This window comes from Barbus barbus (assembly GCF_936440315.1).
Source record: "Barbus barbus genome assembly, chromosome: 3".
NCBI lineage: Eukaryota > Metazoa > Chordata > Actinopteri > Cypriniformes > Cyprinidae > Barbus > Barbus barbus.
Window position 1 is genome coordinate 21,830,078 of NC_136731.1, and position 25,889 is coordinate 21,855,966.

Below are 25,889 nucleotides of genomic sequence, written 5' to 3' on the forward strand. Positions count from 1 at the left end.
CTTTCACACTATTACTACAGATGTGTTACTTTGTACACTCTTTGAACACATCACAGTCCTGCAAAGATGACAGAAAATTGATTCGCGATTGCAGTTTGCTGCAAAAAGTGAGGACAGTTGCATTTTATATCAGACATACAATGATGAGTGAGTACGACCTGAACACGTCAGTGAATGGTCAGATATTTTCTTAAATAAAACCTACAAAGAGAATATTTTGTTGTGATAAAGACTAATTTTACAAATGTTACCAGCATAGCACTGTTTAGTATTTTAATTTGTAAGAATTAATTTATTTGTAAGAATTATTTATTATAGTATAATGATAGCATATAGTATAATACCATTAGGATCAATAATTTGGTGCTAAAAGAATAATTTTTTCGATCAAGCAGAATTTGAACTAGAGCAAAAATTGGTAAACTCCTTACGATTCCCATCCCTAGTTGCGATAACAATTTCATGTGAAATGCAGGAAATATTTGCACTTTTTTGAGATTATATTCCCACCAATATTCTTCCAAAACTGAGAGTGAAATAGCAATTTAAGAAAGGAAAGAATGGGAAAATTTCAAAAAGAAGGACAGAATCAAGTATTGCACTGCAGATCCACCTATGAGCACAAGATGGCAGGTGAGGGGTTCTTTGTTGCTATGACAACAGCAGCAGCCTTTTGTGTCTGGGGCAGGAGGCAAAGTGTCTGTTTCTGTAAGTCTTTTACTTCTATAGTAAGTGGTTCAGGCTCACTGATGCTCTACTCAAGCAACAAAAAGTGAAAGGAGGTGATGTGCCACTGACAAACACTGGAACTGGGGCTCTAAAGCTGATTCAGCTTGGAAACACCCAATTTTCCAAACAATCTGGGTGGTTTTTATTGGATTCACATGGGATATGAAAATGTAAAACTTATTATGAAACAAAACTTCGGACGAGTCACATGAACATCCCAGACACACACTATGGGTGTGGCGGAGAGGGCAAGGCTGATTGATAAAGGTAGAAAGCTGGGTGGGTGGCAGCGCGTGGAAATGGAAGAATGGGGAGGTTTTTTTTTTTTTTTTCACACCTTGTTGGCACTTTTCCTGACGAGGGTGGTGAGTTCGGACACCACCAGGTCCACACATTTCAGGCTGGGCTCTTTCAGTTTGCGGATCTGTTTTTTCACTATAGTCTCAAAGGCCAGATCAGGGGTGAACAACCCCGTTCTGAGGGGTCAGGGTGATGCCAGTGGGCAGGGGGAGAAGAAGTGTTGAGGTGTTAAAAAAGGACAGAAAAAGAGAAAAAAGGGGAAGAATAAAAAGAAAGCAAACTTTTAGTTGATTAATCATTGCTTATCTATGAACAGATACAAACCAGGTCCAAAAGGGGGAGCCGCAGGTTTTCACATCCATGAATTATGTATTTTTTTGGCATCTAAGTCTAAAATATTTAAATTTTTCCACACCAAAAATATTCACATCAAGTCCAATGATACTACACAGTATATATATATACATATTTCAATTTATTAAATATTAAAACAACTGACCTGAAATACAACTGAAAAAAAAAGGTGACATATTCATTGTATTTTTGGAAGTACCGGAATCAAATGTTTTTTTATGACGCTTGGTTCTGTGAAAGTCGCAATGAAACAGAAGTAGCAGCATACAGTTTCTTTTTTTTTTTTCCATATTGCAACATATGCATGAATTAATTGGTCACAATAAGCTCTATATTATGTATTTATATAATAGGTAGGGTGAATTTTCATTTCATGCTAACTTTAAATAGTTCTTCTACATCTGTAGTCTTCATCCAATGTGAAGAAAACACCGCACCACAGCAAAATTTGTATTCCAAGTAAGGCTTGGAAAGAAAAAGTTAGCGACACAAATATGCGGATGCAAAATCTACTACACAACCAGTGCAGTTTTTTCAAATGTGACTAATAAACTCTGACTCTTTTAATCAATCTCTCAAAACAACTCTCGAATCTTAGAGACCTTCAACCCAATGAGTTGTTCATTTAAATTGGTGAAAAAGACTTATAATGTACTCTCAGTGAGGCAATTATGAAATTATATATACATATGCACTTAATTCTACTTAAACTAGTCAAAAAACAATAGTTATTAAATGCGTTTAATATATATACCAGGAATGTAACGATATTATCAATATCGTGATGTCTCCATATTATCATGGTCACATGACGATATGAAACGATAGGTCTTCCGGGCAAAAAGTGCAGTTTTTAAATTTTTTTTTTTTTGGTCTATTATGCTTTGTCACATTATCTGTCAAACGAACAAAAACCAAAAGCACAATATGTCTTAATCCCTTCATCAAATGTTTTTATTGCGTGTTTTAAAGCAAAGCGCACACATTGTTCATGCGATCAGCTCATGATCCTGTTTTCCGTGCCTCAGAACGGCTCCGTTCACAGTGAATGAATGCAGTGAACTTGTTTATGATCGTTTATCATTATCAATACTCTCCTCCCATAAATTTTGCATCTGAAAGGGAAACTCCTACAAATGCAAATTCAATAAGGTCAGGTGCAAAAATAACTGTTGTTAGTAAAACTGGCCCTTGAAGTGGATCAAAAAAGTTCATCAAATTTGTCCTAAAACAAGAACGCATTTTGATTTTAGGTTTTAGGACAACATTGATGAAAGGTTTTGGTCCACTTCAAATGTTGACTAGTGCATTTAAACAGTAATACATTTTCATTCAAATGCAAATAACACGCAATTAATTATCTGAAAACATTACATTCAGTTTTCACTTAAATATATTCTTTTAGTTAATAAGTTATTTTTTCTTTAATAAGTACTCTTTTTTTATAAGTATGCTGCAGTCATATGTACTTTTTTATATGATTAATAATGTGATTATTAATTTTATTATTATTAATCTGATTAATAATAAAAGATTATTAATCTGTCTCAGATTAACTAAAAGAAATGTCACTGTGTTGGCGTTGCGTGGCATACAGTGCTGTTGCGCTACGGGCGTCCCGAGTTCGAATCCCAACTTGAGGACCTTTCCTGATCCTGCACCCCTCTCTCTCTCCCGCTTCGCTTCCTGTGAGCTCTGAACTATCCTATCACAATAAAGGCGAATATGCAAAACAAAAACAAGAAAAGTCATCACTAATCACAAGTCATCATTAAGAAGCTGAACAATCCCAACCTTTACTTAACATGCAAGCATCTTGTGCATAAATTTCAGACTTGGTGTGAACTGGCCTCAAAAACCCCTTACATTTCATTTTAACCCTTGGCTACAGAGGTGCTCAGGATGTTGCAAGACCCCTGGCTCGTCCCTTTTAGACCACAGATGAACAGAGAGTGAAATTCTCCGCTCATCTCTTTATCACAAGACCGTCACAACACCCCAACACACGACAGCAGAGCCAGCGCACACGGCAGCCGGGGGGGCTGAGGGGATCACACCACCACGCAAACACGTTCAACCTCCGACTCTCCCTCTGTGCTTTCCACCGAAAGCCCTGTCTGTTTGTCTCAGGTGTAGTGTGACCCCCTCACAGGAAGCCCCCCCGTGGCTAGGCTGGGGTACTGCAGTACCTTGTTGGTGCACTGCCTGACTGTGTTGACGAGCTCCTGAATAACCAGATCGGTACATTTCAGACAGGGCTCTTTCAGCTTAATGACCTGCTTTTTCACCATGGCTTCAAACGCCAGATCTGGAGTGAACAGCCCAGTTCTGAGAACGCACAGGACAGACAGACAACAGGACATAAGAGGACAGAGATGAACAGTGAGGAGAAAATAAACAACAATAGTGCCAAAAAATAACTCAAAGACAGATATTTGTGACAATGACATTAAAAATAGAAGTGAAACTGTATGAAATTAGGATACTTGAAAGTGAAGTGGAGGGGAAGAAGAGGATAAAGACAACAGTTTAGCTCACAAAGACTAAAACAAAAAATTAGATGAGTGTTGTTCACTGTGGGGGAAAAAGAAGTCAATTTGACATTTCAGAGACAAGGTTTCTCTTAAAATCTCTTTAGGCCATGCCCTCATGACAGCGTTTTTGCAGACGTGAACAAATATTTGAGGGTCTCACTAGAGAGATAAATCACAACTTAACTGGTTGTAGATACATAGTAAGCAACTCAGTAGAGTCTGGGTCAAAACCAAGAGCAGAAAAGGGTCGAGTTGGACATGACAGAGTCCACATTTTCAAGACTATATTCTCATGGCCTCAATCTTGGTCCTCAAGTCCAAGATCACATCTTCCTGTTCTTTGTCCTCAAGTCTGAGTTCAAGATCATATTTTCTTGCTCCTGGTCCTTGATTCTGAGTCAAAGATCACATTTTCATCGTCTTGATCCCAGAGTCTTGAGTTCAAGACCATATTTTCATGGTCTTGGTTTTGGTCCTCGAGTCCAAGATCAGAATTTCATTGTCTTAGTCCTCAAATCAGTTCTTTAAGACCATATTTTCATGCTCTTGGTCCTAGGGCCTGTTCACACCTGGTGACATCATGCATTTTCTCTAATCGGATAGCTATCTGATTGTGAAAAGACCAGGTGTAAATGCTTTGGAGACTGATTCAAGTCCGATCCCTCAAATTACTTCAGGAGGTCATCTGGGACAAATTCCAGACGAAACTGGACAAATGCAAATTAATCTGGTTGTTGAAACCACATATGTAAATTTTACTACTCCCAAAATGGTAAAAAAAATAAATAAACGTGTGCGAGTGTGTTACAGCCCATATGACGTTATAGTCAGATATAACAGCGCTAACACTCATTGCCGCAAATGAGCACAAAAATTGAGGTGCAAAACATGGATTTGGATTTGTGTCAAATGTGAGAAGTAGATGAGCTCAGGTTTATTTATAAAGCACATTTCCTTATGCACCGGTAATTTCAGTTTCACTTTAAATCAATTTATATAGGCCTGTCTTTAATAGTAAATGTTGTTTATAATGAATGACACTACAATATATGACAGTTTTAAACCTTCTTTAAACCGTTTTTAAAATTATTTTTCCATTCCTGTTCTGTTCCGAACAGTTAGATTTGAGTAAGGGAAACTTAAATACATGTTTGTATATAATTTTATGTTTGTAAACTCTTCAATGTGTTTTTTTTTTTATTTTATTTTAAATGATTTCTGAATGTAAAAAAAAAAAAGATAAATCTAAAAGACAAATTTCTTATCTCTATAATGCAATTTTGACCCGATGCAACTTATAGTCAAGTATAGCTTATTTTCTGGAAAATATGGTATTGTGAAAACGGTGGTGACATGCAGAAAATACTTAAAAACGCAACTATTAGTGATATATACATCTACTAACAGATGCAATATGTACGATTTTAATCATATTTAAAAAGATATATAATAAGAAAAACCGTGAGCAGTAAAGCGATTCTGGTAGCTGTGTTGTGAAAGCATGGCCTTACTATAACACTCGAGAGAGAAAGAAAGAAAGTGTGTGACGAGTGAAAGAGTGAGAAATTAGTCAGTGAACAGAGGACATAAGAAGCGCTGTGGTTTCATGCCGCCATATGACCTGCAGGGTTGACAAGCGCTTGCCGTCAACGGGACACCACTTGCCTGACACCATGGACGTTCTTAATGGCGTGACTGATTTCTCGCCGGAGCTCCTTCTCATCAAACACAATCTGAAAGAGAAAGAGACTTCATAAAAGGGACTTGCCACTGCACCTGTGTGGCATACATCCCGGGGTTTCACGGGAACTTGTTGGGACATGTTATCTAAAGATCAAAGTAGTACTTCCAGACATTCAGACCAACTTTATCAGCTCAAAAGCAGACAAAACTAAGTGTTCTATTGAAACAAGGCATTTACCTTGACCAGCTCAAAGGGGAAGCGCTCATGGAAAATTCGGTTAATCCTGGCACCTCCGGACAGCTCTGCCGTGTCCACCTGGTCACCGGACCCCTCGATGCACTTCTCAAAGTCCACTCCAAACTGCTGGACCATCCTGAAAGAGGCACTCGGAGTTGTAAACATCTGCCCTACAGTGTATAGCCTAGAAACGGCTTGAGCTAGAGATGCTAGTCACATCAATGTAATGCCGTAAAACACTCACTGCAGCATGGCCTTGGTTTTTCGCGTAGGGTCATCCGGGCGAAAGTTCTTATACTCTTCCACCTCTTTTTCCAGAGAGAGAAGCTGAGACTGGAGTTTGCTGCGCAAGCCAGGTAGTGTGTCCCGGATGTGGTTGGTTAATTGCTAAAATAAAAGAAGAGGAAGTGATATACAGAGAGGCACAAAACAGAAGGTGACACTGACTAAATGAAGTGATTTTCAGGCAATAGCTTCATTTACAAATCTTTTCTAAAATCGTCAGTTATTTATGCGAATCCATAACTGTAGTTTGTGTGAAAGCGATTTGGTCCCACCTGGTTGAGGGCCTTCTGCAGGTGTGGTGTTCCCATTCGTTCGGCCATGTGTCTGTAACTGGGGTGGGACAGGAAGAACTTCCTTTCTGCTGCCAGTGCAGCACGAATGTCCTTCCTGCCATCTATATCTTTCTGACTTCGGTTCACTACGCCAATATAACCTGGGACAGGGAAAGCGGCAATAAACGCCAGGCTGGATGATTTGACGTGCAATAATAGAAATGCGTGAACTGAAATTTTGAAATATCGTTTATTTTGTGACTGAAATACACACTAGCATCAGTGGGTATGAATGCTTCATGTTATTTACATGTGAGAATAACAAAGAAACAGTTAGGAATGTAAAAATACAGGACAGGACATGTCCAAAACAAGTCAGGACTAGAAGAAAGAACTGTCAAACACTATAGAGTAAGTCAACAAAAATATATGTAAAGCTTCTTTATTATTATATTAAATATTATATTATATATTTTTTGTTGAATTTCAAATGACATAAGATGCACTGCTGTTCAAAAGCTTGGTCAGTCAGTATTATATATTTTTTATTTTATTTTATTTTTTTAAGATGCAAGGATGCATTAAATTGATCAGAATCAACACACATTTATAATGGTTATAAAGATTTCTATTTCAGATAAATACTGCTCTATTTAACTTTCTATTCATCAAAGACATGATTTTTGAAGGATCATGTGACACTGAAGACTGGAGTATCACAGGAATATATTATATATTGAAGTATAATCAAATAGAAAACAGTTATTTTAAATTGTAATATGTCACAATTTTACTATATTTTTGATCCTTGGTCAGCATAAGAGACATTTTTTTTTTCCCAAAACAAGAAATTCTTACCGCCCCCAAACTTTTGAATAGCAGTGTAGAGTATGGCTATTGTGACATAAAATGGCTCATGAATAATAAGAAATGGTCCATAAATGACACTGCTGTAATGTGATTGTGTTAAGTACAAACTGCCCACCTCTACGCAGTGGTAAGAGTTTATTTTCCAGGATATCCCGGGCGTCTGTACCCTCATCCATTAGATCCAGTTTAGTAATCACACCGATGGTACGCAGTCCTGTTGAAACAAACAAAAACACATTAACAACATCATCAGGGTTTGTGTTCAATCCACAGGGCTACTTTTTTGACCAATGAATATCCATAACATTTCCAGTCATTTACTATTACTGGACCAAAATTCAAAGTCAGGTTGGTTCACTAATGAATCAATCAGCCCATCTGTGATTCACTAAGAAACCCCTCAAAAGATGTTATTCACATACAAAGACAGATTCACTTCTAAAACTGACCTCACTATGGTTTGCTATAGTTGATATTTCTTTTGTTATTTTATCTGTGTGTAACCCTCCCAGCGATCCTCACCTTGAGGGTCCACTTCTTTAGCCACCTTGAGAGCGTCTGAGTTGGCCAAGTCAGTGTTGGCCGGGGTGACAGCGAGGATCAGGCAGCTTTCCCTAGTGATGAACTGCATAATCATGTCTCGAATCTGGTGCTCGATGTCTGGCGGCTGGTCGCCCACAGCAACCTTAGTCATACCGGGCAAATCGATGAGAGTCAGATTCAATACTGTTGAACAGAGAAAGAGATGAGTGACATTTTAACAATGGCTGCCGAGTGTGGACTGAGGAAAGCTGTGGTGTTAGGGAGCCTTGTGCTGTATTACCGTGTGGCGAGTAAACCCTTAGGTTGATGGGAATAGGAGAGATGCCCTTATTGGACCCCGTAATCCTGTCGGTCTCTGCTTCAATTTCCTGCCGGACTTCATCAAAGTCCACAAACTTCCTCCCTTTGCAGTGCAAGAATTCCGCATATTCTACAAACAGAGCGATGGAGTGTGTGGGTTAGAGCGATGACATTTCAGCATCAAGACAAAAAAGACATGAAAACCATACAGTAATATTATCACCTAAAGGCTAAACCATATCACTGTCATAAAGCATGAGAGACAGTATTACACAAGTTACTTGAATTAAAATAAATGTAACCTGAAAACCCTTTTTTAGTTGCCAAAAGAGCATTACTGATTTTCTTTAAGTAGTAATATAACTAAAACTGAAATTCATAAAATTATATTATTATATTGACATTAAAAAAAATAATAATAATAAATAAAAAAACACCAAAAAATTACTAATATTTTAATTAAAATGAAATGGGAAATATAAAAATATTAATTAATAAAACACTGTTCTACATAGCCTACATTTTCAATACAAATGTCCAAAAACTTAACTGAGGGCCATGGGTCAAATGCAAATGCATTACCACACACATACATATACATACATATACATATACACATATATATATACATATACATATACATACATACATACACATATACACACACATATATATACATATACACACACATATATATACATATACACACACATATATATATACATATACACACACATATATATACATATACACACACATTATATATATATATATATACACACACACACAAATATTATATTATTTTATACAGTGGTGTGAAAAAGTGTTTCCTTCCCCTTCCTGATTTTTTATTTTTTTGCATGTTTGTCACACTTTAATGTTTCAGATCATCAAACTAATTTAAATATTAATCAAAGATAACACAAGTAAACACAACATGCAGTTTTTAAATATAGGGTTTTTTTATGAAGGGAAAACAAAATCCAAACCCACATGGCCCTGTGTGAAAAAGTGCTTGCCCCCTAAACCTAATAACTGCTTGGGCCACCCTTAGCAGCAACAACTGCAATCAAGTGTTTGTGATAACTTGCAATGAGTCTGTTACAGCGCTGTGGAGGAATTTTGGCCCACTCATCTTGGCAGAATTGTTGTAATTCAGCCACATTGGAGGGTTTTCGAGTATGAGCCGCCTTTTTAAGGTCATGCCACAGCATCTCAATAGGATTCAGGTCAGGACTTTGACTAGGCCATTCCAAAGTCTTCATTTTGTTTTTCTTCAGCCATTCAGAGGTGGATTTCCTGGTGTGTTTTGGATCATTATCCTGCTGCAGAACCCAAGTTCGCTTCAGCTTGAGGTCACGAACAGATGGCCGGACATAGTCCTTCAGGATTTTTTGGAAGACAGCTGAATTCATGGTTCCATTTATCACAGTAAGTCTTCCAGGTCCTGAAGCAGCAGAACAGCCCCAGACCATCACACTACCACCACCATATTTTACTGTTGGTATGATGTTCTTCTGAAATCCTGTGTTACTTTTACGCCAGATGTAACGGGACACACACCTTCCAAAAAGTTCAACTTTCGTCTCCTCAGTCCACAGAGTATTTTCCCAAAAGTCTTGGGGATCATCAAGATGTTTTCTGGCAAAACTGAGACGAGCCTTTATGTTCTTTTTGCTCAGCAGCGGTTTTCGTCTTGGAACTCTGCCATGCAGGCCAGTCTCTTTCTTATGGTGGAGTCATGAACACTGACCTCAACTGAGGCAAGTGAGGCCTGCAGTTCTTTAGATGTTGTTGTGGGGTCTTTTGTGACGTCTTGGATGAGTTGTCGCTGCACTCTTGGGGTAATTTTGGTCGGCCGGCCACTCCTGGGAAGGTTCACCACTGTTCCATGTTTTCACCATTTGTGGATAATGGCTCTCACTGTGGTTTGCTGGAGTCCCAAAGCTTTAGAAATGGCTTTATAACCTTTTCCAGACTGATAGATCTCAATTACTTTGAGATCTATCTGTGGAACTTTAACTTCACAGAGGGCCATGTGGGTTTGGATTTTGTTTTCCCTTCATAAAAAAAACCCTTTATTTAAAAACTGCATGTTGTGTTTACTTGTGTTATCTTTGATTAATATTTAAATTTGTTTGATGATCTGAAACATTAAAGTGTGACAAACATGCAAAAACATAAAAAACCAGGAAGGGGGCCAACACTTTTTCACACCACTGTATATAATAATATATATTAAAAAGCCATTTTTTACATTTGAATTAGTTCTGTTCCCGTTTGAATTCACTTATATTTTTATATCAATGTAAAAATAAATCAAGAATCTAAAATGAGAAAAGAAGACATGCTTCGATTAATTTGTTTTTTTCCCTTTTCCTATTTTCTCACCTCTGCATTAACAGAACCAAACTTCATTTTCATAGTATTAATTCAAAACAGAACTGGCCTGGAATAAAAACTGATTTTCAATTTCCAATTATGTGAATGGTCCACAGATAATGTGCATATAACAAGCAGACTACATCAGTTCAGCTTTGTTATGTTCAACTTTATGGTCAATTGCACTCATTTGGAAGATCATTTGTTCGGTAATGTCTTTCTGTCTGAATTAATTCTCCATCTGCACCTTGTTCTCGCTACATTGCAGTGCCTCATGCTGAAAATAATATAAATGATAATTGCTCTAAAGTGGCTGAGAGATGTAAATGTTAGAAGGGGAATTTTCAGAGGGGAACTTTCTTTATGCACAGAAACAGAATAAGATGATGTTATTATAGCTGTAGTGTCATTTTTGTGCCACTAGTAAGAGGAATTGCAATAAATAAGTAATTAGCCTACATTTTGTTGACTGATATAGAGCCCAATCATTTCTGTAATGCAGAAAAGGTGGATGAACCACAGGATCCAGTCATAAAACTACAATTTATTTACTTTATAACACAGAATGTCACAGAATTTAATAAAATTTGGATGAATAAAAAAATAAAAGAAAAAAAAACTTCATAAAAAAAAAGTCATCTGAAAATTTCATCTGATTACATTTTAAGATACAGTTAAGGTTTTAAGCATTAATTTGATAACTACCATTTTTGATTATAAATTCATATTAAAATCATAAAACACTGACTGCTGAAAAAAATAAAACCGACAAAACATTTCAAAGGGCACAATTATTGTTAAGATTGCAATCAATTATTACATGATTAAAGTTTTATGAATTCAACTGATAACACATCCTTTTGATTATTGAAATGTGTTTAAACAATTAAAATGTTAAAACAACTAAACAAAACAATTATATACATATACACATATAAATATATTATTTTAAAAGGGCCCTCGATGTGTCATTTGATGTGAAACATTTTCTGACACCCAATGTAATGTAACACCCCTTCAGCTCCAGCAAAAACACTATGGGTACTGGGTATGAATACACATGAAAGCATGTGGTTTCAACCGTCCGCACACATACTAAAAATACCTGAGAAGGCTTTGTTCAGTAGTGCTGTGCTCATCAACACACTCACCAGCTTTGTTGTGAACTAGCTGCAGAATGAGAGGCCTGCGGGTGACGATGCCGGAGCCTCGGGGAAGGAAATCCCTATAAAAAGAGAGAGAAAGAGAAAGTGAATATGGGTGAAGGACAGACAAACACTCTCGAGTCATTCATAGCAATCAAGCTCAATTTTCAGGGGTGACAAGACTGATCAAATTATTCATGAGTAAGGGGGCGAATGTTTAGGAGCAACCTCTTTGCATTCATATAAGAACACACACACACACAAACCAAGACGCTATCTGGCCCCTTGTAGCAATGAATATTAAAACATGGTGGCACCTTTTGAAGACCCGTGATTCCTAAGAGGCTGCAGCGCCTTTGCCGTATCTCGCAGCCAAATCAGGGTGAATTAAATAACACTGTGGCGCATTATAAACACCCTCTGAGATCAAACTGTGAGCTGAGAGAAGGGCAATTTCAGCCCTTATACTCCAATATATTCGCAGACCTAACAAGCAGCACAGAGGACAGAAAAGGCCCATTTTTAATAATATCAGAGAAAATGAGGCAGACTTTCAATCAAAAACGTTCTCTTGCCAAGTATGTGAAAGACAGACACAAATACACGACCAAAACATTGTGAACACATGGCCCGCTGTACACAAGCAATGTTCTTGACTCCGGTACTCAAGGGGGCGATAGAGCTACCTTCAAATATCTGTGCTATATGTTATTATTTAGTTAGCTAGCTATGAACATAAAATAGTAGTGTTATTGTATAGAGCATTAAAATGACCCAACACATAAGTGGATTTGAGTCAAGACATTTTTTCCAATTAATTTTCTTTGTGATTTAAAAAAAAAAAAAAAAAACTTTAAAGTGAGTTAAATATAAAGAGACACCAAACCAGCCCTGAGCTTTATCACAGCCCTGAGATTTATCACAACATTACAAACTTACATTTGAAACTAAAAATAGACCATTTGAAAATAAGACGAAAGTAAATAAAAAAAAAAGTAAAACATTTTTTATTTTGTTTGTGAATTGAACTACACTGATCACGATGTGTTGGTTTGAAAAGTGGTTTACTTTAAAAATAATTAGTTCTTTAGAATCATTTGTTCGGGAATCAGACTACACTGGTCGTGCTATAGACTCAGTATCAGTGTTGCAAAATAAATAAAAAATACAATAAAATAAAACCCTTGTTTCATATTTAAAACTTGTTCTAAGGCCCCGTTTACACTAGTGCGTTTTCGTTTTAAAACGCATAACTTTTGCTACGGATACGCCTATCGTTTACTCTACTCTGGCATTTTCAAGGTCAAAAACGGAGACTTTTAAAAACGCTGTGGACACCGTTTTAGTTTGAAAACTCTGGGGTTGCGTTTCAGTGTAAACGGACCAAAACGGAGACTTTTGAAAACGATGGCGTGGCTGCCCACATTCTCACTGCGTATCCTTGACGACCGTGTAAACAATAACATCATGTTCGTTATTGTACCCATAGATAAGTATGCTTAGATTCCCCATTCGACCGCTCAAAGCACTCAGACGCGTCGGTGATCTAAATAATAGGGAATCTACCTATACATATCTATGGTTGTTCCTGCATAAATGGTCATGTGACATGCATTTTCGGCTGTGTAGTGAAAACGGAGATCGTTTCCGAAACGCAGCGGAAACGCCAGCGTAAACGTTGATCGTTTTCATTCTAAAACGCCGTTTTAAAACGAAAACGTACTAGTGTAAACGGGGCCTAATTCTATGAGAATTGTTACCCCTTTTCCACCTAAGCAGTTCCAGTGCTGGTTCGGAGCCAGAGCCTAGTTTCGAACCGGTTCTTTGTTTTTCGACATCCAAAGAACCAGCTCCGAACAGAAACTTGGACCGCCATATTTGAAATAGCAGCTAAACGCTAACACGTTTGATTCGCCGTGTTTGGATGCCGATGTAGGTTCGCAAAGCCATGAACATAAAATAGCACCGCAACGTCCGCCATTGCTGATAGTTTGTTTAAGCTTGTTCGGGATGGATCGGCGCTGCGCGGACCGTTCGGTGCGAGGCATATCGGGGGTGCTGCGGGAGCGACTGGAAAGCAGATGACTCTATGCTTTTGGATCTCTCTCACCGTGCTTTAGTGTGTTGTGTGCCGATCGATCGATCTGCGTGGCGCTGATGTACATCGAACAAGCCTGTTGTGCTGCGCTAGTGAACCGAAACATGAAACGTATTCAGTGACGTAAGAGCTGGCTCTGTATTCGCTCTCTAGCTTGTGGAAAAGCAACCGGTTCTTAAAGGGTTCGCCAGTCGAACTAACTAAGAACCAGCTATAGCACTGGCTCTGAACTAGCACCTGGAACTGCTTAGGTGGAAAAGGGGTATGTGAAGTCCACACCATAACTTTAATAATAATTTTAGAGAGGAAGTATACTGTTGGAAACGGAATGATTTTTTACAGCAAATAATAAAAACACTGACAACCAATCAGAATCCACCTGCTCAAGCATTTAACATAACAGACAAAAAACCTGCAGTGCACACTTATGAAAACAGAACATTAGTTTGTTGCTGTGGACACCAATATAGTTTTTTACGATACTTTACAATTATTTGGATAACTGATTAATCGGTTTCTTTGATTAATCTGAAAAAAATCCAAATATTATTATTAAAATGTAATCATTTTAATACAAAAATAATTCATTTCAGTCCATTATTAAAAATATTAGTCCAAACCCCAAATACTTTTTGTAGGATTTTGTACTCCAAATAATGTGCAATTTGAAGTCTATGAAAACAAATACAGAAATGTATCAATGTAGGCTAAGCTATACATTAGGTGAAAAAAAGGTTCAATATAAACATTAAATTCTAAAACAAGACCAAACTGCTTGCATTTTCCCCTGCAGTATCCACCTTATTTTTCACATAAGAATGGCCACGGCCATTTGTAAATTTAATGTTTCTGGCTTCCAGTGTCATTCCCTTCCAGTTATTTTTAGCTGTACAAAACAGCTCGTTATTCTGCTTGAAACTGCAAACTGGTATTATTATTTTCATATATTGTCTTAATTATAAACACACTGGTTTGTAGCGCAAACACTTTTACCATTTACTGCACTTTACTGAGAAAGTGTTTTTATTATCCACATAATGATCTAAGTCAGTAGTTAACAATACTGTTTGACTACCAAGATTCTACAAAATATCTTCTTGGAAAGAAAAAATTTGGAACAACAAGCGAGAGCAAATGATGACAAGACTTTTATTTTTGGCTCAACTACATATTTACCAACTCCTGAGATGATAAAACTTCATGCAAAAAAGCATGGGATTTTACCTTCTCAATAAACTGTCATCAACCATGACAACAGTCAGCCAGAAATATAAAACTGGCTTTAGACAACATTGTTAAACTATGAACATTTGCATTCATTTACTTGTGTCCGGTATGTTTCAGACTTTTGGGACAGATTAAAAACACATGATGAAATGCCAATGATGTGTCTTTTTCCACATGGGAAGCTTTGATGGCATCCCACATGCTGTGGGTGGGTTGAAAGCGTGTCTGCGGGTTCAAGAGGAGTCCAATCACAGTCTGTCTTAATGAGTAAGCCTGCCTCTACAGGAGATCCTGCTCTACATCTGGTCCTGATCAAAGCTGGTGCAGTCAGCTGTGAATCCAGCCGCCCTTTCCCCGAAATCACCGGCCCACCTAATGTACAATGCAGCAGAGCCCGAGGGGAAAGACAGAGCATGCTTTAAAAACACACACACAGCTACACAATAAAGGAAGGCCCATAAACAAAGAGACGCTCAGCTTGGCTCTGTGTGTTCATTTCGAATGGTCCGATTCACAGTAAGTGAACCAAGCCGTTCTCAGACACTTGAACATTGTGTCACAAACTATAATGCGTGTTAAAATGATGCTTAAAGTCATTTATTAAATGTATTTAAATTGCAGCCTGCACCATCACTTGACAGTCACCTTACACCATACCACAATATTTAATTTTAATATATCATGCAGCCATATGCAAATGTAAGCCACAACTTCAAAGTGTGGCCTATGAAGACGGCACCGTCTGGCTGCATGAAGCACGTGGATGTACGACAACGGCCAAAGCCTGGAGGGGGAAAAGGGCGAATGAGAACAGGCCATAGAGAGGTGTGTGCCGGCCTAACCTCACATACATGCATGCATGGCCCCCTCTTTATTAACACCCACTCTGCCAGCAAAGCCCAATACAATACAATAACTGTTTTCTGTTTAAATACATTTTAAAAATGTGATTTTTTTCCTGATATTGAAAGCTACATTTTCAGCATAATTACTCCAGTCTTCAGTGTCACATGACACTTCAGAAATCATTCTAATACGCTGATTTGCTGTGCAAGACACAATTATTATTGTTGTCAATCTACAGTCCAACATCCAGTTCAACAGTGGAAAACTCTTTCATATTTCTGTGGATATATATTATTCCAAACTTTTGTATATTATTTTATTATTATTACTGTTATTATTTATTTATTTATGTTTATGGCTGCTGTTTTTGCTTATACTGCATGTACTCCATATATTATTTAATTTAATTTAATTTTTATTTCCATGTACCGATCCGATACCATTTTCTTAAACAAGACCAATAGTTATATGCCCGCTAGCTTTGCTTAACGCTGCAAATCGGAAATCAATTCTTCTTCGCTGCTCAGAATGCAAACACAGGAAGTTGTACCGTGTTGCCACAGAAGCAAACACTATTTAGAGCAGCGAAGAAGAAATACTACTTCTTCAGATTGCTAGTAAATCACTTGCATATTCGACTAAATCTTCACCCTGGGAGACTAAATGTTGTCTAATATTAACCACTGGCTATCAAATGCTCAGATTTTACTCGACAGTGTGTGAGTTGGATTCTATGTATAAGTTTAGCACAGATATATTTTCACTCGCTGACCAGTCTGATTGAGCGCTTCAGAGTTTCACTTTCTGTGCTATTTTTCAGATCATCTACATCTACGTTTACAATGTAAACTGCACACACTCACAGCCTAAACATTCTTATCTAGTTACTTATTAAAAACATATGTTTTCAAAAATGAACATAACTGCTTCAAATTTTTTGTTTTGCGTATGGATGTGTGTAATTTACGTTGTAGAACAAAACGTAAAAGTATCGTCAAGTTATGTTTACCACAGGCTTGATTTTACTCATAAATTGAAAAACCCCATTATAAAACCCCATAAGAAAATCTCAAAGGAACCCGTGGCGAATTACTCTTCTGGGTTCTAACATCATAGTTCCCCTACTCTATAGTATCAATTCATACAGGGCTAGTAGTACACAGCTGTATAATCAGATACACACCCAGGTATCGGATCAGTACTCCGTATCGGCTGATACCTTGAGTCTAGCCTAGGTATGGGAATCGGGGAGGGAAAAAGGGTATCGGAAAATCTCTACAAATAAGAACAAATATCCACACGAGCGCTTCAGAAGACTCATGGTTTTGTTTCTCACTTCTTCCAGTGCAAACAGGCAGGTGGGCTGCTATCCATTATTCATGGCCTTTAAATGATAGAGGAGGCTGAGCAGATTGTGTATCATTTCATCCATTATGCATGCAAAACCGCAGAGCGGCACAGAGAGAGTGGAAAGAGAGCAGGAGAGACAGACTTCAGCAACACCCAGTGTGAGTCTCACTCCACCAGCAGGAGAAGCGGCCTAATCGCCTGCTCTCATTAGCCAAAATACAAGCGCACCTCAGCAGAGTTCACTCATTTCATTAAAGAGTTTGGAACACAGAAAACTGAATTTTGCTTGTTTATTTGAAAAAGGGCCAGGTGAATCACACAAAACCTGTTAAGAACGTGTCGTATTCAGCTCAAAATCAAAAGAAAAGAAAGATATTTTTTAGATTATGATGTTTAAAGTTGTTGTAATCATTTTTTGGAACACCTGCTATGAAATGTGCCTGCCACCTGACGAATATCACTGAAATAGATGTGCTGAGTAATCACATCTGTCTTTGTGACAGCATGGGTTAAGCTGGGAGTTAGCCAATCAGAAAATTCTGTCTAGAAGTGTGTAGCAGCAGTGCTTTACAGGGGATACATTTAAAGATGGGAGTGTTTTACCAGTGTTAGTCTAGCTAAAGCATGGTTATTTGCGAAAAAAATATGTGCTTTGTGTCTCTAAGTTCATTGCCTTTAAGACATCAGCATTTAAATATTACAGCTACAAAAAAAAAAAAAACCTATGAATTTCTGTGCAAAAGCTATGGGTTGGCAAGATTTTTTTTTATGTTTCTGAAAAAAGTCTCATGCTCATCAAGGATGCATTTATTTGAGTAAAAGTACAGTAAAAACTGTAATATTGTGAAATATTATTACAATTAGAATTAACAGTTTTTTATTGTAATATATTTTTAAATGTAATTTTTTCTGGTGATTCAAAGATGAATTTTCAGCATCATTACTCTTCAGTCTAAGTCAAACATCTCTGACGGCAATAAAAACAGAACTGAAAAGAAGAAGAGGAGAAAATATTGAGCTAATGTTTAGGTGTTATTTCTATTATTACAGTTGCAACCAACAATAATAACTGCAGTAGTTAGGGCAATAGGTTATAGACTCATGTTAAATTATCTGTTAACGGAGTGAAAAAGAATAGAAAACTTCAAACAAATTTTATTAGCAATCAAAGTTATTGACTTAACAATGGTAATGAGTAGCCACTGGTCCTATTACTACAAATGTTACACTTACACTATAGAGGAAATATGTTAAATATTCATAAGAGCAAGTACACAGTAGAATCAAGAGCTTTAGGGCTCGATCTCTATTAATTATGGACCAAATTATCAGTTTCCTCTTGTGTATGCTCTCTGATTGAACAAATCAGGCCTTGTGTGCCTTTAGATATTCCACGAGATGACTTAAATCATTAAAAGCTGAAAGAAAGCACAGCTATATTTGTGAGGAAGGAGGAAACACACTGAAGTGAGCTGCAGTCAGAATATTTTAACAAGACCCTTATAAAACAACATGGCTGCAATTAATGGTTCTTTTGATTATTGGTTAATGTAAATTATTTGATTAATCAGATAAAAACCCTATTTTTCACATCCTCAAACAATGTGCAACTGAATGATATGAAAACAAATATAGTGAATGTATCTATGCAAGTCATGCTTTTTATGATATATTAATATATTTATTCATATTATTATTATTATTATATATTCTATTTATTATATATTTATTAGAAGAAAAGGCATCTTAAAGCAGAAGTTAAAATAACTATAAATATTTTTATTTTTTTTTATTACAAACTTAATGTACAAAGAACCTAATTAGTAGGGATGCATGATATTATCGGAATCGGCCGAAAATTACTTTAAATGTAAATATCGGCATCAGCCGATATGAAAAATGATGCCGATATGTCTTGCCGATAAGAGGACTACATTAACTCACATGTGCTCAGGGTCTGCTAGTGATTAGATCATGTCAGCAGTGTGGCTCATTCTTGAAGCAAAGTTTTGTATGAATGATGATTAGATTCACTCTTTTGGATAGCTGCATTTAATCTGTGAAAGCACGTACAGAATGACGCGTCCGGTGTGTGATAGGGTAAACAGTAACAGCACCTGCAGCGGCAGCAGTGACGGCCTCCCCTGGGTCCTAATGCCCTTTCCGTAAACTTCTGTAATGCTGTTGGCCTACTTCTAATTAAATTCAAAGTAAAATAGCCTACACAAATAACATTTAGACTGCGTTTCTGATTAATCAGAATCAGAATGAGCTTTATTGGCCAAGTATGTTTACACATACAAAGAATTTGTTGTAGTGACAGAAGCTCCACAGTGCAACAGAAAGACAGTAACAGGACAGGACACAGGTAATAAAAACAAAATAACAAGAAATAGCCAATAACCAATGTACAAAGCAGCAAAATAATAATAATATATAAAATAAAAATAAAATAAGATAAGTGAGTGTGGTGAATGGATAATGTATTATAGTTGTGTGTTCCATGTTTATTGTTGAGTGTTCATGAGATGTATTGACTGAGGGAAGAAACTGTTCCTGTGTCTGGTCGTTCTGGTGCTCAGAGCTCTGTAGCGTTGCCCAGACGGTAACAGTTCAAAGAGGGAGTGTGCTAGATGTGAGGGCTCCAGAGTGATTTTACCAGCTCTTTTGCTCACTCTGGATAAGTACAGTTCTTGGAGAGTGGGGAGGGTTGTACCAATGATTCGCTCAGCAGTCCGGACTACCCTCCGTAGTCTTCTGAGGTCAGATTTGGTAGCTGAGCTGAACCAGACAGTTATTGAGGTGCAGAGGATGGATTCAATGATGGCAGAGTAGAACTGTTTCAGCAGCTCCTGTGGCAGGTTGAACTTCCTCAGCTGGCGAAGAAAGTACAACCTCTGCTGGGCCTTCCTGACAATGGAGTCAATGTGAATATCCCACTTCAGGTCCTGAGAGATGGTGGTGCCCAGGAATCTGAATGACTCCACTGCAGTCACAGTGCTGTTCATGATGGTGAGTGGGGGGAGAGCAGGGGGTTTCTCCTGAAGTCCAAGATCATCTCCACAGTTTTGAGCGTGTTAAGCTCCACGTTGTTAAATAAAGCAGTAATTGATGTCATAAAATAATGAGTATGTTTTGATTTAAAGGTCAGAAGCTATAGCTTGCATGAAAAAGAAAAATCACAAACATGACACTTGTAAATTAAATAATTTTATATATACTGATTTATTCATTGTGTAAGATGTTTTATTTTTTTTAAACAAATCATAAGCTCAAAAATATTTTCAAAATTTCTACAACTCTTTTGCTTTAGACCATCTACAAATGTTAAATCTTATGAATAAAATTAAATGTTAGGGTTAACTGCATCTTTCTGGGGGGGGGGGGGGGTGAAATGTAGTGATTGATGTGTAGTTTATTTATACTTATTTTCAAAGATTCAATGTGCAGTCAAAGAAAACTTCATTATGGTTTATTTAATTCTAACAAATAAGTTCTTGTTAAAAACTAACCAAAATTAAAAATAGTTTGCTTATAATTTCTACACAGGAGAGACTTGGTGTTGTTTCCAAACAAAAATGAAATGTATCGGTATCGGCCAAAAAGATGTGAAAAATTTCGGCATATCTGACATCGGCAAAAATCCAATATCGTGCATCCCTACTAATTAGGGTAATTCCGATTCTGATACTAGTATCGGAAATTCCATAGATTCCACACAAAATTATGGCATCAGTATCGGTGACAACTTGAACCCATGTACCAATCCGATACCATTTTCTTAAACAAGACCTAGTTATCCCCGCTAGCTTTGCTTAACGCTGCAAATCAGAAATCAATTCTTCTTCGCTGCTCAGAATGCAAACACAGGAAGTTTTGCTGTGTTGCCACAAGCAACCACTATTTAGAGCAGTGAAGAAGAAATACAAACGTGCTAGCAGTATGTCCGCGTTTAGGCAGTATTTCAGTCTGGACCAACCAGCCAGCAAAACGGTGACATGTCTCATATGCCATGCTGCAATTTCGAGGGGTGGCACAAGTATTAAAGGTGCTGTATGCAGGATTGGCAGCGGTTGAACTAGATATTGCAGTCCAAATTCAAAATATTGGAGAGGGGATTTTTTTCACACGGCCCCTCCTCCTCAGACTTGATGCACACGCAGGTTGCAAGATTATCGACACCAACAGGAACGAGCACACATGATGATGAATGACATGAAATACGCTGTGTTTTCAACCAACTGGCAAACCGGGGTGCCGAAATACAATTGGGTAAACTGGCAGTGGGCGGGTTTCACAAACCAAAACAGAGACAGACATTCTGGCCCGGAACGCACATTTTCAAAGGAGAATAACTGACTGTAGCATTGTTTTTCAGATAAACAAGTATGTTAACTTAGCATGTTTCTTAAATATCTGCAAACATATCATGGTATTTTTATGTTTTAGTGGGGTCAACAACTTACATACAGCAACTTTAACACGAGTAACTTAAGCATTTGAAGACGCGTCACCCCAAAGAACACGATGTAGACTCACCATGTCCCATACACTTTTCGCTATTCACCACACGCCAGCGACCACACCGTGTTTGTGTGATCATTCCCTGGGGGAATATCCATTATACAGTCCACACTCTGATTGATGTCTTAAGGACCAATAGTTTTTGAGAAGAGTGGGGAAAAGTACCTCCTCCACCAGTGTACGGAAACCGATAAGGCTTAACGGTGATCCATACAGCGCACATAACTTGATTTCATCAGCGAAAAATTGACATTTAACTGATCAACTGTGAGCTGTTTATTTATTTTAAATGAAGAAAACATTTAATAAGAATTAATAAGAAAGATGAGTACCTTTTTATTTGTTTAAAATGTTTGGTAGACGTTAATAAAACACAATCTAATAGGTAGAAAATTCATTTCGTTGTTCGTTTCCGGTCGGTGCTGTATCTCTAGCCACAACCACCCATTTCCTGGGTTTCTTCTGCAGGGCGTATTTGGAGTTTCCGCGCAAGAATGACGCCTGGCCTTCGGATGAAGATTTAATGCGGCTCACAGAACCGTGCTTCACTGAAAGATATTCATGACAATCGCAGCTTCTGTCTAATCACAATTTCGATTTATCGTGCTGCCCTAGAAAAAATAAAGTCATACAGGTTTGGAACGACATGAATGAAGGAGAGTAAATGATGACAGAATTTTTATTTTTAGGACCTTGTAATAATTTATAAGTTGGAACACCAACCCAACCCAAGATGATGCAGCAATACATATTACATACATTTATATACATACATTTAGTGCTCAGTGCCCACATGATGAACAACCGCATGAACTACATACAGAGGTCAGCCAATCAAAACAAAGACATTTACAAATAGTAGTCTTAAAGGTACAGTTGCAAAATCAGGCTGTTTAATTGTGTCAGTGAGAGGCTGGAAAATGGTCATGTAAGTGTTGTCACGATACTGGAATTTCTAACTTCGATACGATACCTTGAAAAATATCGATACTCGATACCATTTTCGATACCACGGTGAAAAAAAACTGCCACAATATTAAGGGGGTAATTTTTTTAATTTAAAGATAAATGTAACAAGTTGAGAACATGCGGTATATTTTACATGAACAAAAAAATGTCTTGAGGTACTGCATTTGTTGATTTATTTATTAATCTTTTATTAATCTTAGTTGAATGTTAATTGAAACTAACGTTTACTAATACATGTACTAATTAAAATCCAAAGTTCTATTTGTTGATATTCTCATTTGCTTCATAACCAAAATATTTCCAGATATAGGGCCCTATGAAATCCGTTTTATTTTTCCCCAAATTCTGTTTTATTTGTTTCTACATTCAGTTTTTTCCATTTTAATTTTTCTGGACTCTTTTTTTTTAATGCTCAAATTAAATGCTATTAATCTAAAAGCATGTCTAATTCATTAAAATCATGAAAATTATACAATTTAACATTTAATTTATTAAAAGTGTAACAAAAATGACACATTTAGGGCCGTATGAAATGTTTGAACCTTATGTTTTATTGTTACCAAATTCTGTGTTTTAGCATGTCTATTATTTGAATGCATACAAATTGTTTTATTTATTCTTACAGTAGCCTTATGAAATGTGTTTCCCCCTCAGAAATTCTGTGTTGTGTATTTAAATTGTACTGGATATCAGATGAAGGCATAAAACAATTTTAATTCATTTATATTTGAATTAATGAAAATTAAACATTTACATTTTTGGCAAATGAAGGGGATTTACTATTAAAATTAAAATAGTTTGTGATTATTTCTTTAAAAAAAAATTAACAGTAGTAGTATTATGTACATTCTACTAAATAATAGTAATATAGCCTATTTCTGGCACACGGTCTTTAATAGGCCAAGTTAAACCAAACTTTTATTTTGACGGGTTGCCGTGAATACTTCTAAAGTTCTGTCTGTGTATGATATGATGCTAGTTTTACTCAAATTAAATGGTAAAATGCTCGTAAAGTGCCTTTCAGATCAGTTCTGGAGATATTGTTGATGTATTTATGTCCTCATTGAGACGGCAGACGCTGAAATCACCGCAAGCGCCACATTAGTAAACACAACCGCACGTGCAGCACATTCACACAGAGACGCGCAGAACATGCAGGATTCATATTTAAATCAACTTTTGCAGCTTAATATTTACAGATACTAGTCCATATCGCGATTTGATTTAAGTGTAATGACCTACTTTTGATTAATTCATCCAAACTTTGACAAATTCTGTGACATTCCGCGTTAAACTGTAAATTCCGTGTTTATGACTGGATTCCGTGGCGTTCTCTGCATCGCGGAGATCATAGATCCCTACAGATAGCGCTCCTGCTGTGTTCTTTAACAACCAGAGCAGTCATCTTTCTATTCACTTCACTTTTGCTATTTAACCAGAGCGAAGGAGACGAGTGCGGTCACGTGTGGTGCTTGTCCACGCGCCTTTGGAGAGAAGTGAAAGTGACAGCTCGGCTAGTATCGGTGTATCGATACTTCGGGAAATTAATATTGGTACCGTTCAGATATTTCAGTATCGATATTTATCGAAATATCGATATTTTTGACAACACTAGGTCATGTAAACTGCAATATAATATCTTTTGGACATGGGATTTTGGACAGGGTTCCGGAATAGTTTTCAATGGTAAGCGGTTTGTTTGTGAAGCGTCTCTCACTATAGACAACATATAAACAAAAACAACGCCTTCCTTTGTCTCCTCCATTTCATAATTAATAACTGATGGGTTCAGTTTCCTCAACACTTTTGCCACAAAACAGCCCGTGGCATTATCTGCACAATCTGCCTGTCTTTCACAAGATTAATGCTGTGTTCTCGCTACAGTTTTACACTCCTCCCATAGTGGGCACAGCAAACTGAACAACAGCCCCTCCTAAAGCAGCCGGCGGAGCCAGATAGCAAAAGTCACGCAGAACAATGACATCAGCCCCGCAATAAACACCCAAGGTGGAGGCGCTGGCCTGCGATTAGATCAAACCACCAGATCTGGAGAAAGATCTTGAAAATCCAGTTCGGCAGGATGAAATTTGATCAAGAACCTCAGCATTGGTCTCGTTCTACTTGGCATGGTGTATAACGGCAGATGCTACGTGGATTGGGCTAATTAATATGTGCAACTTACTAATGTTTACTGAGCTCTGATTGTGTCCGTGAGATGAATAGTGCTTTTGTTTGTTAATTCCCAGCTGTCTAAATGTTAGTATGGTGGATAAAAGCCTGACAGAAGGTCAAAGAGTGTGATAAAGCACTAAGTTATTACTAATGACGTGTTATGTGGTTTTTATCATTATATTTGAACACTGTTTATGAGACTTGCCATTGGTGAATTTATTCAAATATAGTTCCCAAACGAGCTCTCTCTTCCTCTCTACACATTCAGTAGGCTCTGCGTGGGGCTAGTGTGAGAGAGTTTCTTACTGGGCCAATAAGTCATTACATGGGCATCTCCAAGTGATTTTATGATACAAAATTAGTGTAAACACAGTCAGTTACAGAATGTCTGAATGATGGGACAAAACATCTGTTACAGGAATGCACGATATTATCGGAACGTTACCGAAATCGGCTGATAAAGGCTTAAAATGTAAACATCAGCATCGGCTGATTTGAAAAAAAAAAAAAAAAAAAAAGTACTACTAGTAGTAGTAGTAGACCTATATATTTTTTTAAAAGGTTACTCCACCCCAAAAAGAAAATTTTGTCAATCACTTGCCAACGTGTCGTTCCAAACCCGTAAAAAAAAGCTTTGTTCATCTTCAGAACACAATTTAAGATATGTTGGATGAAAACCAGGAGGCTTGTGACTGTCATCCCTTAGATTGGGTTGAAAATCATTTTTAAAAAAATTATGCTAATTGTTTTTATAAAGAGGGTATATGAATTAGTAGTAAGGCTGGGGGTATTGTCACAAATTTGAAAACAACAAAATAAGTCAGTCTGGATTTGAACGGCTGCAGTGCTGGTGCTTAAATAAAGAGGATGCATTTAAATATATAAATTTTATATATTGATTACATTGATAATAAGAAATGTTTCTTGAGCAGCAAATCAGGATATTAGAATGATTTCTGAAAGATCACGTGACACTGAAGACTGAAGTAATGATGCTGAAAATTCAGCTTTGCATCACAGGAATAAATTCCATTTTATATTATATTAAAATAGAATACAGTAATTTTA

At 37.2% G+C, this 25,889-nt stretch overlaps 1 protein-coding gene across 7 annotated transcripts in view; it reads right to left on the reverse strand.

The window, feature by feature from the left end:
- Positions 1-25,889, reverse strand: part of LOC306856991 (dynamin-2-like) — a 58,973-nt gene that overhangs the window by 25,445 nt on the left and 7,639 nt on the right. For all 7 annotated transcript variants that reach the window (XM_079396586.1, XM_079396587.1, XM_079396584.1 and 4 more), the window contains 9 exons: positions 11,642-11,715; positions 8,089-8,238; positions 7,788-7,991; positions 7,381-7,479; positions 6,396-6,556; positions 6,083-6,225; positions 5,839-5,974; positions 5,583-5,650; positions 3,573-3,711 (listed from right to left, as the gene is read on the reverse strand). In XM_079396586.1, coding sequence (XP_079252712.1) covers positions 3,573-3,711; positions 5,583-5,650; positions 5,839-5,974; positions 6,083-6,225; positions 6,396-6,556; positions 7,381-7,479; positions 7,788-7,991; positions 8,089-8,238; positions 11,642-11,715 — 1,174 coding nt within the window. The remainder of the gene's footprint in view (positions 1-3,572; positions 3,712-5,582; positions 5,651-5,838; positions 5,975-6,082; positions 6,226-6,395; positions 6,557-7,380; positions 7,480-7,787; positions 7,992-8,088; positions 8,239-11,641; positions 11,716-25,889) is intronic.